General features: G+C 40.2%; 1 protein-coding gene across 1 annotated transcript in view; it reads left to right on the forward strand.

Annotated features, from left to right (window-relative positions):
- LOC105504439 (acyl-coenzyme A synthetase ACSM2B, mitochondrial) overlaps nucleotides 1-17,007 on the forward strand; it is a 36,625-nt gene that overhangs the window by 6,423 nt on the left and 13,195 nt on the right. The window contains exons 2-6 of the mRNA XM_011931872.1: nucleotides 1,217-1,401; nucleotides 6,619-6,829; nucleotides 10,633-10,840; nucleotides 12,490-12,633; nucleotides 14,114-14,267. Of these exons, the coding sequence (XP_011787262.1) occupies nucleotides 1,225-1,401; nucleotides 6,619-6,829; nucleotides 10,633-10,840; nucleotides 12,490-12,633; nucleotides 14,114-14,267 (894 nt within the window). The 5' untranslated portion in view covers nucleotides 1,217-1,224. The remainder of the gene's footprint in view (nucleotides 1-1,216; nucleotides 1,402-6,618; nucleotides 6,830-10,632; nucleotides 10,841-12,489; nucleotides 12,634-14,113; nucleotides 14,268-17,007) is intronic.

Below are 17,007 nucleotides of genomic sequence, written 5' to 3' on the forward strand. Positions count from 1 at the left end.
ATGCATACATAGTATATATAATATATAGTATCATATATAGTGTGTGTATATATAATGAAATACTACTCAGCCATAAAAAGGAATGACTAAAATGGCATTTGCAGCAATCTGGATGGGATTGGAGACCATTGTTCAAAATGAAGTAACTCAGGAATGGAAAACTAAACATCATATGTTCTCACCCATAAGTGGGAGCTAAGCTATAGATTGCAAAGGCATGAGAATGATACAATGAACTTTGGTGACTTGGGGGAAACGATGGGAAGGAGGTGAGGGATAAAAGGGTACAAAGTGGGTTAAATGTATACTGTTAAGTGTATACGGTAAGTGTTAAGTGTATACTCCTCGGGTGATGGGTGCACAAAAATGTCACAAGTCACCAATAAAGAACTTATATAGAAACAAAAATTATGACAGCTATAATTTCCAAAGTGATTGTATTAGGTCCTGCACACTAGATACATAGGATCTGGGATTTAGGATGTATCAGTCCAGATTCAATTTAAAGAAAAGAATGCTACTTGTATTAGATAGCATTTGCTACAGTAACAAACACTCTATACATCTTAGTAGCTTTTGGTCATACATATTTTCCCCCTATGGGTCTGTGTGTTGCTAGTGGCCATGCTAGGCTCAGCTCAACTCCACATTTCTTGTTGTTCTGAGTCCCAGTCTGAAAGTACAGCATGAGCTGGGTTATGCAAGTCTCAGGCAGAGGGGAGAAATGTGAGTTTCTGATGAACCATACAATCCCAGACACATCTCATTGACCAAAGCATATTTCATGAGCAAGCCAAAGTCAACGAGAGGTGGATACATATTCTTCCTCTTGAATGCACTGGGAAGTCACATAAAAATGAATGGGGATTTATAATCCTAGAATAGGAAGGGAGTGAATTTCTGGGAACAACAATCCAATCTACTATATTTTAGCACAAGGGGATTTATTATATGGAATTGGGTGTTCACAAAACTGTCAGAAGTGTTCAAGATGTAAGATCTAGGATTGGGTCTGTATCATCTTGTGCCTTTAGAAAACAGCACCCCACAAGGAGACTGAAACAGATGCTGAGTGCCAATTTACTCATAACCACAGCAAATTAATTCCTGGAAAGAATCCTATAAGGTTGGGATGACTCTCCTGAAGCTGCTAATGATCAGTAGAGCAATCTGCTGTTAAAGAAGCTCTCACCTGTGTCTCTTCTTTCTTTTACAGGTCTGAACATGCATTGGCTGCGAAAAGTTCAGGGACTTTGCACCCTGTGGGGTACTCAGATGTCTAGCCGCACTCTCTACATTAGTACTAGGCAACTGGTGTCCGTGCCGTGGGGCCACCAGGAAGTGCCGGCCAAGTTTAACTTTGCTAGTGATGTGGTGGATCACTGGGCTGACATGGAGAAGGTAATGAGGTGGAAAAGAGGCGCAAAGTGAGACAATTTGGTTGACTTTTAAAATTCATCCATTAATTCAGTAAATATTTGTTAAGTACTTATTACATGTAAGACACTGTAATACGCTATGAACAAAACACTTATCTTCCATGAAGGCAGTATGGTATGGGAGAGAGACTGCATGAGCTTGGAAGGAAGAAAGGCATAGGAGCATGGCAACCTGGTAACTCCCCGACAGCCAACACACAGTTTGTTTACACTGTATGTAGACTGCACATGCTCTGTTGTGACCTCCCAGAGTGAAATGAAGACTAGTGGTCTGGGGTCTTAGAATGGCTTTGAATCTAATAACAGCAAATCAAGCCTGGGCAACACAGGAAGACTCTGTCTCTACCAAAATTTTAAAACAAAATTAGCCAGGCATGGTGGTACATACCTGCAGTCCTAGCTACTCAGGAGGTTGAGGTGGGAAGATTGCTTGAGCCCAGGAGTTGGAGGCTGCAGTGAACTGTGATCACACCACCACACTCCACAGAGTGAGATCCTGTCTCTCAAAAAAGTGGGAGGCAAATCAGCACTGATCAAAGACTGAGTCTTCCCAGAAAGTTAGGTCACGTGTCCCTGTCAATACAGGTGTGCAAGTAAGATAGTTATGAGGCAACAATTATCAAAAGGGCTTCCATATGAGACATCCAAGAAATAAAAAGTTGAAGAAATTTCTGATTTTCCTTCCCAGCCCTGAGCTTCTAGAATTTTAATCCATTCACTGCTGATCCATCAATTGCCTTCACCTGAAGTCCTGTGACTCTTTCTGTAGGATGGAAGGATTCATTCTGGCTAGGGGTAGGGGAAGGGGTGGAGCTACCAGCATGGGCTTAATACATTGGTGCTCAAAAAGAGTCATGATTATGACATGATGTCCTAAGTCCCCAACACTATGAAACAGTCTTAGTGTGGAGATTGCAAATGCCTTGCCTCTAGACTGAAGACGGCCCTAGGTGTGGGTACTCTTAAAAAAAAAAATAAGGTTAACATTTTAAAATTGAAAATTTTCAAACAAAAATTTAGATTTCTGGATTTTTGTAAAGTTATACTTCCTTTAAATATGAGGAATGCCCTTTAAATATTGAGGAAGGCCCTTACTACCATGACTCACCATTCTGAATCTGTAAAAGTAAACTTGCTATATAAACATCAAAAAATTTATCCATTCACAGATAACACCATTAGCAAAATAAATGACTAATGACAACCGTGGGGAAAATATTCAACTCATATGACAGCAAAAAAGTTAATAATATGAAATGAGCTTGTAGAAACCGAGAATAAAAGGGTGCAACTCATTATAAAACTGGGCAAAGTATATGAACAGATAGTTCACAAAAAAGTGAACTCAAATGGCCATTAAACATAAAAAAATTATCACCCTCCCTCATAAAAAGAGTAAAGCAACTGAAAATTTTACTGAAATAACATTTTTGCACCTATCTTGTTAGTCAAATACAAAAGAGTTTTTTTTTCTTTCAGAAAAATAGTTTAATTATCACAAGGCCTCTTAGTGGAAGGATGGGAGATATTTCTCAAATCTGCCCCCTTGAGAGCTCAGAGACTAGGGTTATCAAAAGACAATTTGGTGGGCAGGGGGCTAAGGAATGGGTGCTACTGATTGGTTGGGAATGAAATTATAGAGATGTGAGAAATGTCTTCAAGTGCTGAGTCTGTTTCTGGGTGAGGCAGTCACAGGACAGGTAAAGTCAGTTCCTTGCTATAGAGTCATGGGTCTAGGTAGTGTCACTACATTTTCCGGAATGCAAATGTCTGAAAAATATCTCAAAGGCCAGTCTTAGATTTTACAATAGTGATGTTATCTACAGGAGCCATTGGTGAAGTTACAAAGTGTGGCTTCCGGTTACATGACTCCTAAGCAGTAAGCAAGCTAGGGAACAACAGCCGGTTACTGCTTAACTATGCTTATAGCTTAGCAGAATTGAGGTCCCTATCATCTGCCATAATTTTTATGCCGTGGAATTGCATTAATTTCACAAAGGGGCTTAGGTCCCCGAACAAGAAGGGAGTTGGTTTCAGGAAGAGACTATTGTCATTGTTGCTTTAAAGTTAAATTATAAACTACATTCCTCCCATAGTTAGTTTGGTCTATGCCCAGGAATGAGCGAGAACAAAATACAAAGGTTTAACAACTCTATTGGCAAGGCTGTGAAGAAACAGGCACTCTCATGTGTTACCACAAGGTAGTATAACTCTGATGGAGCCAAATTTTGAAATATCTAATAAAATTGCCAACATGTTTTCTCTTTGATTTTGCATCATTACTCTCAAACTGAGAACCCCTGGGGATCCATGAGACCTTTTAGGGCATATGCGAAGAGTCTATTTTACAATAAAACAGAGAAAATAGAACCCTTGTGCATCATGATGGGTATGTAAAATGTTACAGCTATTATGGAAAGCAATATGACATTTTCTCAAAAAATTAAAAAATAGGATTACCATTCAGCAATTCCAACTCTGGGCATACACCAAAAAAACTTAAAATCAGGGTCTCTGAGAAATACGTGTACACTCATGTTCACAGTAGCTTTATTCACAGTAGTTGGAAGGTTAAACAGCCCAAATACTTATTAACAAATAGACAAAAAATCTCTTTAAAATATATTATTGTATTTTTCAATGTGAGAAGGACACGGGAATTGGAAGGGCAGGAGCAAAGTGATATAGTTTGGATATTTGTTTTCTCCAAATCTCATGTTGAAATGTAATCCACAGAGTTGGAGGTAGGGCCTGGTGGAAGGCATATGGATTATAGGGGCAAGTCCAACACCAATGACTTAGCACCATCCCCTTGGCTATGCATGAGTTCATGAGAGATCCTGTTGTTTAAACAAACGTGGTACTTCCCTATGCTCTCTCTCTCCTGCTCCTGATCTTGCTGTGTGATGCACCTGCTCCCCGTTCACCTTGTTCCATGATTGTAATCTTCCCGAGGCCCTCACCAGAAGCAGATGTCAGCACCATGCTTCCTGTACACCCGGTATAACTGTGAGCCAATTAAACTTTTTTCTTTATAAATGACCCAGTGTCAGATATTCCTTTATAGAAATGCAAGAACAGCCTAATATAGTACCTTATATAAATGAAATCATACAGTATTTGTTCTTTTGTATCTGGCTTATTTCCCTTAGCATGTCTTCAAGGTTTATCCATGTTGTAACATAAGTCAGAATTTCCTTCCTTTTTAAGGCTGAAATAATATTCCATTGTTATGTATATTCAAAATTATTTATCTATTCATCAAACATTCAGGTCAAATCTTGAATGCTTTGTTGCTTAAAAATCTCTTCTGTCAGATTCCCTAAGTCATTGCTCTTAAGTTAAAACTTCCGCAGATCACTAGGCTATGAATACAATGCAGACAAGTTCTTTGCTAAAGTATAGGAAGGGGGACCTTTGCTTCAGTTCCCTAAAAGTTCCTTATTTCCATCTGAAATCTGGTCAGCCTGGATTTCACTGTCCATAATTTTATCAGCATCTTGGTCACAACTATTTAACCAGTGTCTAAGATGTTCCAAACTTTTCTTCATCTTTCTTTCTTCTTCTAAGCCCTCCAAACTCTTCAATTTCTTCCCATGACCAGTTCCAGAGTTACTTCTACATCATCAGGTATCTTTATAGCAATATCCCACTTCTGGTACCAGTTTTCTGTATCAGACTGTTCTTGTGTTGTTGTAAAGGACTACCTGAGACTAGGTAATTTATAAAGAAAAGAAGTTTAATTGGTTCTGCACAGTGTACAGGAAGCATGGTGCTGGCATCTTCTTCTAATGAGGGCCTCAAGAAATTTACAATCATGGTGGAAGATGAAGGAAGAGCAGGCACAACAAAGGGCAAGATCAGGAGCAAGACAGAGAGTGAGAAGGTGCCACTCACTTTTAAACAACCAGGTCTTATGTAAACTCATTTATCACCAAGGGAATGGTGCTAAGCCATTCATGAGGGACCTGCTCCCATGATCCAATCACCTCCCACCAAGCCCCACCTCTGACATTGGGGATTGCATTTCAACATGAGACTTGGAGAGGACAAATATTCAAGCAATATCATGTATCTAGAATAGTCAGATTCATAGCGACAGAAAGTAGAATGGTGTTTATCAGGGCCGAAGGGGAGAGAGGATGAGGGGTGATTGTGTGATGGGGACAGAGTTTTCATTTTGGATGATGAAAAAGTTCTGGAGATGGATGGTGGTGATTGTTGCATAACAATGAGAATGTACTTAATGCCACTGAACCATACACTTAAAAATAGTTAAAACTGGAAATGTTATGTTATATGTATTTTTACCACAAAATTAAAACAATAAGTAAATAGAGATAAATATACAAATAAACCTGAAGCGATATTTGCCTTTTTATTCTAATTCTTTCATGAGTATACAATAGCATTTTCCAGAAGGTACATGTTGGTACTCACAACAGGGTGAATGCAGAAGCAGATGAGAGGATCCAATGTTATTCTCCTAAAACATTAAAGGAAATTGCAGAATAAATAGATGCAATACATAAATAAAATAATGCCACTTTCCTCATTATTTTTTCATTTTGAAAAGTATACTTTATCATTATAAAAAATTATGCATGCTAATATATAATGGGCTTATTACTATTATTTCTGAAAGCATGCGTTTATAAAAATTCTGTTTTAATATCTACTATAGTAGATATTGATAGATATAACTCACATAAATAACAACTCTTTAGGGTTTTCAATACTTTTTTTTTTTTTTTTTTGAGACGGAGTTCGCTCTGTCGCCCAGGCTGGAGTGCAGTGGTGCAATCTCAGCTCACTGCAAGCTCCGCCTCCCGGGTTTAGGCCATTCTCCTGCTTCAGCCTCCCGAGTAGCTGGGACTACAGGTGCCCGCCATCTCGCCTGGCTAGTTTTTTGTATTTTTTAGTAGAGACGGGGTTTCACCGTGTAGACCAGGATGGTCTCGATCTCCTGACATCGTGATCCACCCGTCTCGGCCTCCCAAAGTGCTGGGATTACAGGCTTGAGCCACCGCGCCCGGCCTTCAGTACTTTTTAAGACTGTATGGAGGTGCTAAGATAAAAAAGCTTACTAAGCACCAACTTGGCAATCCCAAGACTCGGAATTTATCCTACCTGCTTGTGTACCAGTGTCCCCTAATCAACAGGGCTTCTCTTTCTTCAGGCTGGCAAGCGACCCCCAACCCCAGCCCTGTGGTGGGTGAATGGGAAGGGGAAGGAACTGATATGGAATTTCAGAGAATTGAATGAAATCAGCCAACAGGCAGCCAATGTCCTCTCGGGAGCCTGTGGCTTGCAGCGTGGGGACCGTGTGGCAGTGGTGCTGCCCCGAGTGCCTGAGTGGTGGCTGGTGATCCTGGGCTGCATTCGAGCAGGTTGGTACCTTGACAGAGAACTGTCTTCCTTGTGAAGAAAACTGATAGCAGAGAAATGCAGCCACCTCTCCCAAAAGAAGTCCCCTCCTTGGAGCATGCTGTCCTCTCTCATATGAAGAAAGACATCTCCCTTCTTCCACTTATTTAAGCAAACTATGTGCCAAGCACTTATGCAGAGTGAACAACTACAACGACATAATTTACGTATTCATGGGACTTACAGACCTTTGGAGAAAGCTCTTGAACTATTAATTGCACATAGAAGTATTTAATCAGAATTATGATAAGTGGCATGAGAATTCTATTAAAATCTATAAAAACAAATTTGGCAGACTGTGACCTGCAGGCCAAATCCTGCCTACAGCTTGTTTTAGTAAATGAAGTTTTATTGTAACACAGCTATGCCCACCTGTTTCCATATTATATGTGGCTGCATTTGCACTATAGTGGCAACATGAGTAGTTGGAACAAGAGAGTGTCTGATCCATAAAACCTAAAATATTTACTATTTGGCCCTTTGCAGAAAAAGTTTGCCAATGCTGGTCTAAAAGAAGACTTGAATTAACCAATATGAGGAGTAATAAAGTCTCCAGGGAAGTGGTGATATTTGAGCTGAGATCTGCAGAATGAGTAGGATTTTGCCAAGAAATAGAGAGAGTTGTGCCAAGCAAAGGGAACAGCATATGTGAAGATGTAATCATCTGATGATTTCTGCCCAGAAAAGCCAAACACTGAAAACAGTAGGAGTTGCAGTAGAGAAGAGTTTAATAATTGCATAGACAGCCAAGCTGAAGGATGGAGGATGTTTCTCAAATCCCCCTCCCCAGGAAATCAGAGACCAGAGTTTTTCAAGGATGCTTTGGCATGCAGGGGGCTAGGGAATAGGAAATGCTGATAGGTTTGGCTGGGGATGAAAACATGGGTTCAAGCTGTCTTCTTGTATTGAGTCAACTTCTTAGAGATCACAGAACTGGTTGAGTTAGTTTCTTGGTATCAGTTACTGGTCTGGGTAGTGCAAGCGGGTCCATCAGAATGCAAGGTCTGAAGAACACCTCAAACATCAGTCTTAGGTTTTACCATAGTGATGTAATCTATAGGAGAAATTGGGGAGGTTACAAATCTTGTGACCTCTGGCTCCATGACTCCTGAACTATAATTCTAGCCTTGTGACCAATTTGTTATTTTTCCAAAGGCAGTTTCAGTCTCCAAGCATGGAGGTAGTTAGTTTCAGGAAGGAGCTATTATCATTTTTATTTTAAAGTTAAAGCTGGATTCCTCCCATAGTTAGCTTGAACTATGTCCAGGAATGAGCAAAGACAGATAGCTTGTGAGGTTGGAAACAAGATGAAGTCAGCTATGTCAGATTTCCCTCAGTGTCATAATTTTTGCAAAGGCATTTTCAAAGTCACAGGGGAGGGAAGCTTGAAAATTACAAAAGAATCTAAAAGGATATCTGTGTGCCTAAAGTCCAGGCCATAAAAAGAAAGTAGTGGCAATAGAATGAACATGTAAAGGTGGCCAGGTGCTAAATTGGCAGTGCCTTGTGGGCCATGGTAAGAGTTGTAGACATTTATCCAGTGGTGAATGGGAAATGATTGATGGATTGAGTGACACTTAACCATTGATGCATTGAGTGACATGATCATCCTCTGGATGGTCATACTGGATGTTCAATAGGGAATGGGATGAAGAAGGCAATAGTGGGATTGGAAATCTCCAATAAGAGGTGAACGAATGGTGATGGCTTCAATTTGGTCGAGGCAGTAGAGATGGAGATAAGTGGATTTAACAGGCAATTGAGGGGAACTAATAACAGGGTTTTTCAAGGAAGACACAAGGGAGAGAGAGAGAAGTCACAGACATTTCAGCAAGTGGGTGGATGGTGCTGTTTTTCACTGGAATGAAGAACACAGATATAGAAAGAGATATGGGTGTGTTAGGAAAAGATGACAAGTTCAATTTGGGCATGTTGAGTCCAGGATGTCCATGTGATGCTCCAGAAGTGATGACAAGTTGAATTTAAGAGTCTAAAATCTGAGGTAGAGACAGAAATTTGAGAATCATCAACTTTTACATTAAAAGGATGAGAAGTACAGTGGTATAAAAAAGAACCTCAAGAAACTCCAGCAGCCTCCTTCACAAACTGCCATTTCCACCTCTGTTTGCACACAGCCTAACCCCAACTAAAAATTCCCAACCACCCCATATTCTGAGGACAATGGGCTGAGCATGAGAGTGGGTAAAGAGAAAGACATAAATGCAGCCAGGAATTAGAAACTATCAGAGGCAACCAAACCAATTGCAGGAACTTGGAAGCCCATAGAAAGAGAGAACAAGTCAGAAAGAAAGGTGACATACTGAAATTATAGCCAGACAGAAAGGAGAATCCAGAGGAAAAGTTGTGTCTATTGTTCTGTGTCTGACTCAATATGACCACCATGGTAGAGAAACATTCGAGGATATTTACAGGTGTGCAGTGAGAATCCCAAAGTGTTGAGAGTGGGAAGAAAGTGAGCTAAGATTAAAAGCTATTTAACAGGAGGGGCATGTGGTTTAAGCTTCATAAAAAATGAAACCTGTGTAGTTTTTCTTTTCTTTCTTTTCTTTTCTTTTCTTTCTTCCTTTCTTTCTTTTTCTTTCTTTCTTTTCTTTATTTATTTATTTATTTATTTTAATGGAGTCGCCCTCTGTAGTCCAGCCTGGAGTGCAGTGGTACGATTTTGGCTCACTGCAACCTTTGCCTCCCAGGTTCAAGCAATCCTCCTGCCTCAGCCTCCAGAGTAGCTGGGATTACAGGCATGTGCCACCAAGCCCAGATAATTTTTGTATTTTTAGTAAAGCTGGGGTTTCGCCTCATTGGCCAGGCTGGTCTTGAACTCTTGACCTCTAATAATTCACCTTCCTTGGCCTCCCAAAGTGCTAGGATTACAGGCATGAACCACCATGCCTGACCCTAAGTCTAGTTATTCTACAGAAGATTTTAAAAATCAAAGGAGTCTCATTAAGATAGTAACGAATAACAAGAATTTAGGAAGGTGATAATCATGGGGTATAAAACCTCAGTTATGTGCAAGGAATAAGTCTAATTTTTAAAGATAAATTGTACAGCATGCTAAATATAGCTAATAATTGAGTACTGTAAATTTCAGTATCATTAAGAGCAAAAATTTCTAATGTTCTCATCACAAAAAAATGTTAAATACTTGAGGTGATGGATATGTTAATTTGCTTAATTTAATCATCTCACATTGTCTTCAAAAATTATAATACCCCTTTGTACCCAATAAATATATACAACTATACTTTGTGTGTACATGTGTATGTAAAACTGAAGGCACTCGCATCTAAGAAAAATGCGTTTAGTGTCCCAGGGTTGAAAGAAATAGCCAGGACCTAGAGCTATTGGTGTTTCAAGATCATGGACAATTCCAAGTGCCTTTCTTCATGATTCTTTAGTTACCATATAAGAGTTTTGAATACAGCAAACTCCTGTAGAAAATATTTTGAGGGGTGAGAATGAGTGAGGAGAATTGTATGTGTCTTAGACTGTCAACAGTGTGCCATTAGCAATTCAATTTCTTTTCTTTGTCTCAGTAGGACCCTTAAGACTCTGACAACCCAGGGAATCTTAGGTTAAATTCACTCCCTATTCCTTAGTCCTCTTTTTCGTTGACACTCTCCATTGGTCATTACTTCCCCATCCTCTCCTTCCACACTTTCTCCCTGCTTGATATTTATATCAGGCTTCTCTACGGACAAAGAAAATCATCCTTTCCAATTCTCTAAACTGTTGGCTTCTTTAGGTCTTGTCTTTATGCCTGGAACCATCCAGATGAAATCCACCGACATACTGTATAGGTTGCAGACGTCTAAGGCCAAGGCTATCGTTGCTGGGGATGAAGTCATCCAAGAAGTGGACACAGTGGCATCTAAATGCCCTTCTCTGAGAATTAAGTTACTGGTGTCTGAGAAAAGCTGGGATGGGTGGCTGAACTTTAAGAAACTATTAAAGTGAGTATCTACATGTCTCAGCCTGGGTTTTAACTAAAACTGGAAACAGAACCAAGCACTTAGGTGCAGGTGCTTTATTGAGGAGGTGCAGGAAGCAGAGCTTGGGACTAGGAAGAGTGAAGCTGGGAAGAAATAAAAGCTAATGCAAGGGTTTTTTTTTTTTTTCAAGTCGTTGCAAGGACTAAATGGGGCTTGATCTGCCTGGACCTTCTGAGCAGCACATATAATGCCTCCCAGGATTGTCCTCTAAAGGACTGAAAAGCATTGACCCATCAGCATCTGACGCCCACAGGTTGAGGGTTGTCCTGGGGGTGTTATTGCCTCCACACGCTGGGCTGCACACTCATGCATGAAGAGTGGCTCAGAGTTCCATGCCATGGTAAAACAGAGAAACTATGGGGCACAAAGTGAATCACTTGTGGTGCACACTGGAAACAACATGGTGTTAACACCAAGTGGGTTGAAACCCACCCAGAACTAGTCACTGGAACTATGACTCAAATCAGGGGCGAGGCCAAGGTCATGAGGGAAAACCCAAGAGATAGCTGATACACCGAGTTTCTAGACTCTTTTTCCCACCTTCTGTATCTCTAAGAGAGGTTGATGAAGGGCAGAGGTCTCTCCATGTGTCCTTCCAAAAGCTGATAGCATGATTGGCTGGATTAATGATTTTCTCTGTCACATGTCTGAAATCCCTCTATTAGGGGCACATATGATTGGAAACTTGAAGGGATAACTTCAGCTTTTCCTTTCTAATGCCATAGTCTTTAAGGTAGATGTCATAGAAATAAATAACATGATGCCTGCTTTTTTTTTTTTTTTTTTTTTTTTTTTTTTTTTTTTAAGATAGACTCTCACTCTGTTGCCCAGGCTAGAGTGCAGTAGCACAATCTCAGTTCACTGCAAGCTACGCCTCCTGGGTTCATGCCATTCTCCTGCCTCAGTCTCCTGAGTAGCTGGGACTGCAGGCGCCCACCACCATGCCTGGCTAATTTTTTGTATTTTTAGTAGAGATGGGGTTTCACCATGTTAGCCAGGATGGTCTCGATCTCCTGACCTCGTGATCCACCTGTCTCGGCCTCCCAAAGTGCTAGGATTACAGGCGTGAGCCACCATGCCTGGCCAATGCCTGCTTTCAAAGGCTCAAAATCAGGACACTGGAGATACCCAAGAGATGTGTAGGTGCTTCCAGGGAATAGAAGAGAGTGCCAAGAAAGTATTTGGAAAACTCATGTTAATTCCACACCTCCTGTCCACTTGGTGTCATGCCAGGGCTCTTCACAACAATTAGATTAGCATTTATTGAGTTCTTGCTAAGCAAGTTGCTCATTTCTTTGGTGGTAGAGTTAACTTTCTCAGTAACTCTATTAGACTTGATCTCACTTTTTGCAGATATAAAGTGAGACACAGGGAAGTTAAATAACTAGTTTAGGGTTGCATTGATAACAAAGTGCCAAACTTGAGTGGTTTTCAAACCCAAATCTGATTGACTCAGACTCCCATGATATTAATTACTCAACAGCCTCCCTTCTGAGGTGGTTCGATCAACTTGCCTTTTTCAGCACAGTGGGTGGTGGGAAAAGATGGGTCACTGTGATATCTGGTATCCAGGCTAGATCTGAGAAAATGACAATCTCTGTTTCTGTCAGCGAGGCATCCACCACTCATCGATGCGTGGAGACCGGAAGCCATGAAACAGTTGCCATCTACTTCACTAGTGGGACCAGTGGTCTTCCCAAGATGGCAGAACATTCCCACTCAAGCCTGGGCCTCAAGGCCAAGATAGATGCTGGGTAAGCTGAGCTCTTTCTCTCTACAGAGAATTGTATGACGAGGCATGAAGACTTTTCTGAGTTCAAATTCAGTGCTCCTGGGCTGGGCTACCACCTTGTGGTTCTGAGAAAGAAAATTCAGAAGGAAAGCTAAAGAGGACATGGCTTCACATGCTGGGTATCCAGTGATCTCCAATGGGACACATCTTTTAGATAACACAGGGTCTCAAAACTTCTTCCAGGTGTTGAGCCATGTGCCTAGCAGGGTGAATAATTAGCAAAAGGCTCACGTGCATTTCCCCAGATTGATCTCTGTGTTGTCGTTTGGGGTGCTGGCAATTTGCTTTGATACTGTCCACGTTCCAAGAGGGCAGTTTTTGTCAGCGGCAAATTACTTTGCAAATTCACTGAAGTGGAAGATATAATTGGATAAATTTGTGAACAAAGATCTCAGGATTTCTGGGTCACAGACCTCATAGTTGGGCTTTTTTTTTTTCCACTGCTACATTAATCCCATTTGTGGAATCAGGAAACACTGTGCCAAGGTCTTCACACAATGCTATCTATAAATCATCAGAATTTTTTAGTAGATCCCCCCTTCCATGTTAATTTTATTATTAGAATGGGAAAATATAATAATGCAAATAAATGGGAAGTATAAATGTTCCATCTATGAAGACCATAGTGACAGCAAATTAAATAAGTTAATAAAAATTATACAATAGAAGAGCTGCAGTTTCTAAAAGATAGGGGATAAATTACTTAAATGTAACTAAAATATGAAATTCCCCTTCCCCCAAAAAATTTGGTAGTGATCTCATTTTTCACAGATATAAAGTGAGACTTAGAGAAGTCTTATACTATGACCTAATTTCCCTACAGAGCTGAAAGCATTAATCATCTTCAGGAAAGAAGATACACTATGGCAGTTCCCAGTCACAAGGAAGTTGTTCATGTCTAGCCTAAATCATTCTTGCTTTAAGAAAGGTCTAAATCTTTTATTCTTCCGTGAAGAGAGAAAACTGACAAGTTTACTTAGTGCAAGACCATCAGCTGTACGGGCAATTTGCAGTACTTGAAGAAAAGAAAAACAAAGTTCTATTCAGCCAAACTTGAACTTGACAAGGCATCTGTCAGAATATTTGTCATGCAGATGCCTTGTGTTAGTAAAATTTTCCTGGGTGGTTACCACATGCATGCCACAAACTGTACTAAGTTTTGGAGGTAAAATGAGAATGAGACCCAATTATATATTAAGTCATGTCAACTGGGGTCCCACCTTCTGAACATTCATCTTCTGTTGATGCAGGATGTGTAGATAGAACAACTTTTCTTCCCCCTTCCTACTTATACTTAGACATATGCCTATAAACCTGCAGGCAGATACACACACACCTCTGCGCATACACCTCTCTTTCCTCCCCTACACCTTAGTGTCCCACACGTCCTAAGGTCAGCATGCACCCACCTATATGTACATGTGTTTTGTCTGTGTTTTCAGTTGGACAGGCCTGCAAGGCTCTGATGTAATGTGGACCATATCAGACACAGGTTGGATACTGAACATTATAACCTCACTTTTGGAAACTTGGGCATTAGGAGCATGCACATTTGTTCATCTCTTGCCAACGTTTGACCCACTGATTATTCTAAAGGTAAGAGAGGATCCTGTTTGCACCAGTTATTCAGAGTGAGCCCGAGGTTTGCACACTTCAATTTATTGTAGTTTGTTTCAACTTATTTGATTTTTGCTAAACCCCTGCCATGCGGTGAACAGTGTTCAGTAAGCAAGATGGAAATGATCACTGACCTCATGGAGCTCATGTTCTGGGGAAGGAGACAGACACATATATAGATGAAAGCAGTATGTTCAGGAGAAAGACATTGTAGGTCATTTGTTCACTTAACAACTGCAATGGGCTCATCTGCTGGTGTCACCTATCAGATAGATGCTGATGAACCACATGTAAAAGGGAAAGCTGGAGTATTGGAGAGGATGTCATCTCCTTCGTGTGTGTGTGTGTGTGCACGTGCACATTTCATTTCCTTTATTATTTGCAGCATAAAATACAAACTGAAGGTAAAGTACATAGAGTGCCACCATCCTAAGTGTACAGTTTGAAAATAATTTACCTATGTTAAGATACTGTCTCAGTCAGCTTGGGCTACTATAATAAAATACCATAATTTAGGTGGCTTAAATAACAGACATTTACTTATTATAGCTCTGGAGGCTGTAAGTCTGAGATCAGGGTGCCAGCATAATTGGATTCCTGGGGAGGCCCTCTTTCTGGCTTGTTATGGCTGCCTTATTGCTCTATTCTCACATGGTTGAGAAAGACAGTGCTGGCATCTCTTCCTTTTTAAAAATAAATACATTCATGCTATCATTGGGGCACCTGTTTCATTACCTTGTATAATTACCCCTAAAAGCCCCGCCTCCAAATACCATCAAGTTGAGGGTTAGAACTTTAATATAGGGATTTAGGTGGGGCCACAGCATCCAATTCATGTCAGACCCCCATGTAAACACCACTAGATCAAGACATGAAACATTCCCACCACTGCAGATGTTCATACTCTTTCTCTGACAGTGTCTACATCCCATAACTTAATCATTCGTTTGATCGCTATCACTATAGATTAATTTTATCTCTTCTTGCATTTCATGTAAATGGAAACACTTTATATATAATCTTTTGCATTTGGCTTCTTTTACTCAAAATATTCTCTGTGAGATTAGTCCACGTGTTGCGTGTATCAGATGTTTGTTCTTTAACTGGCTGCGTAGTATTCCATTCTGTGAATCTATCAAAAATTTCCCCCATCCTGTTGTTAATGAACATTGGGTTATTTCCAATTTAAGGTGATTTTCTAGAAGCAACTCAGAAGAATAAATGGAATTTTTTCCTATAGAACTTGATGGTACAGCCATTAGGTAAGACCCACAAACTGCAGCTATGCATTATCCTGTAGCAACAAAGCACTAAAAATGACCTCACTTTGCTTACAAACATACACCCTATGTTGGACTCTATGATAGAGGGATTGGGTTATTTCCCTGCCATGCCCCCAGATCTCTGATGGCCCATCCAGACATCTATTTGGCTGCAACAAAGATTCAGGCTAAGGCATAGATGACATCTTCAAAAGTCAAAAAGTCAGGTGTGGTCTGAATTTTCTTAGGAAATTATCTTCAAATGATACTGTCATTCCCTGTTTTAAACAAATTCTTACTCTGTGTCCTTCCCAAAAGGGTTTGAACTGGCTCTTATTGAGTTTCATCATCAAAAAAAAAAAAATGAAAACAGAAGCAAAATTATAAAGTCCATTAGGAAAATATAAGTTGGAGGTGTAGGGGGGGAAAGACTAAGGAAATTAAGGAGAAATATAGCAAATGAGTATGTAGTTGCAAGTTGAGCTTCTAGTAAGGCAAAGCAATAAGGAATATGGCATCATTTTCATAGCTTATATCTGTTTACCAAGAGCATCTGAAGGAAATGATTGCATGATATTCACATTTGTCATTTTTTCTAGACATTTTGCTTAAACCATTGCCATGGTTTGAATATTTGTGCCCTTCAAAACTCATGATGAAACTTATAAACCAAAAATAAAATCCTAAGGTCCCACCACCCCCAACCATCTGAATGACCTTCCTCCTCAGCCAGGGTTCTTTTAAAAATTTAACCTGAGAGACTGTTTCAGGCCATGACAGGGAGTGAGAGTGGGACATGCCTCATTATACCTCTCTGGTATTAACATCAATACAGACTTTAAGTCTGATTAAAAAAAAAAAAAACAACCCATTTTACAACCTATTCTCTCTAACGCCTAGTGCCAGTACCTAAAAGCTTCCTCTGCAAATAAGAACTTGGGTCTCCGTAATTCTTTACTTTAACCAAGGCATTCCTTTCTATTGATCCCAGGTCTTGAGATAAACTCAACCAATTGTCAATCAGAAAAAATTTAAATCTACCTATAAGCTGGAAGACCCCGCTTCAAGTTGTCCCACCCTTCTGGGCCAAACCAATGTATTTTTTAAATGTGCTTGATTGAAGTCTCATGTCTCCCTAAAATGTATAAAACCAAGGTGCACCCTGACCACCTTGGGCACGTGTTCTCAGGACCTCCTGAGGGCTGTGTCACAGCCATGGTCACTCATGTTTGGCTCAGAATAAATCTCTTCAAATATTTTACAGAGTTTGGCTCCTTTCATCAACAAACTCAATCCCCAGTGGCACAGTATTAAGAGGTGGGGCCTTTAAGAGATGATTGGGTCTCATGAGGGATTAATGGATTAATGGGTTATCATGTTAGTGGGTTAGTTTTGAAGAGTAGGTCTGTTATATAAAAAGCCAGTTTTGCTCTGTCTCATGAACCCCTTTGCCATGT

This window comes from Colobus angolensis, unplaced genomic scaffold (assembly GCF_000951035.1).
Source record: "Colobus angolensis palliatus isolate OR3802 unplaced genomic scaffold, Cang.pa_1.0 Scaffold92, whole genome shotgun sequence".
Taxonomy (NCBI): domain Eukaryota; kingdom Metazoa; phylum Chordata; class Mammalia; order Primates; family Cercopithecidae; genus Colobus; species Colobus angolensis.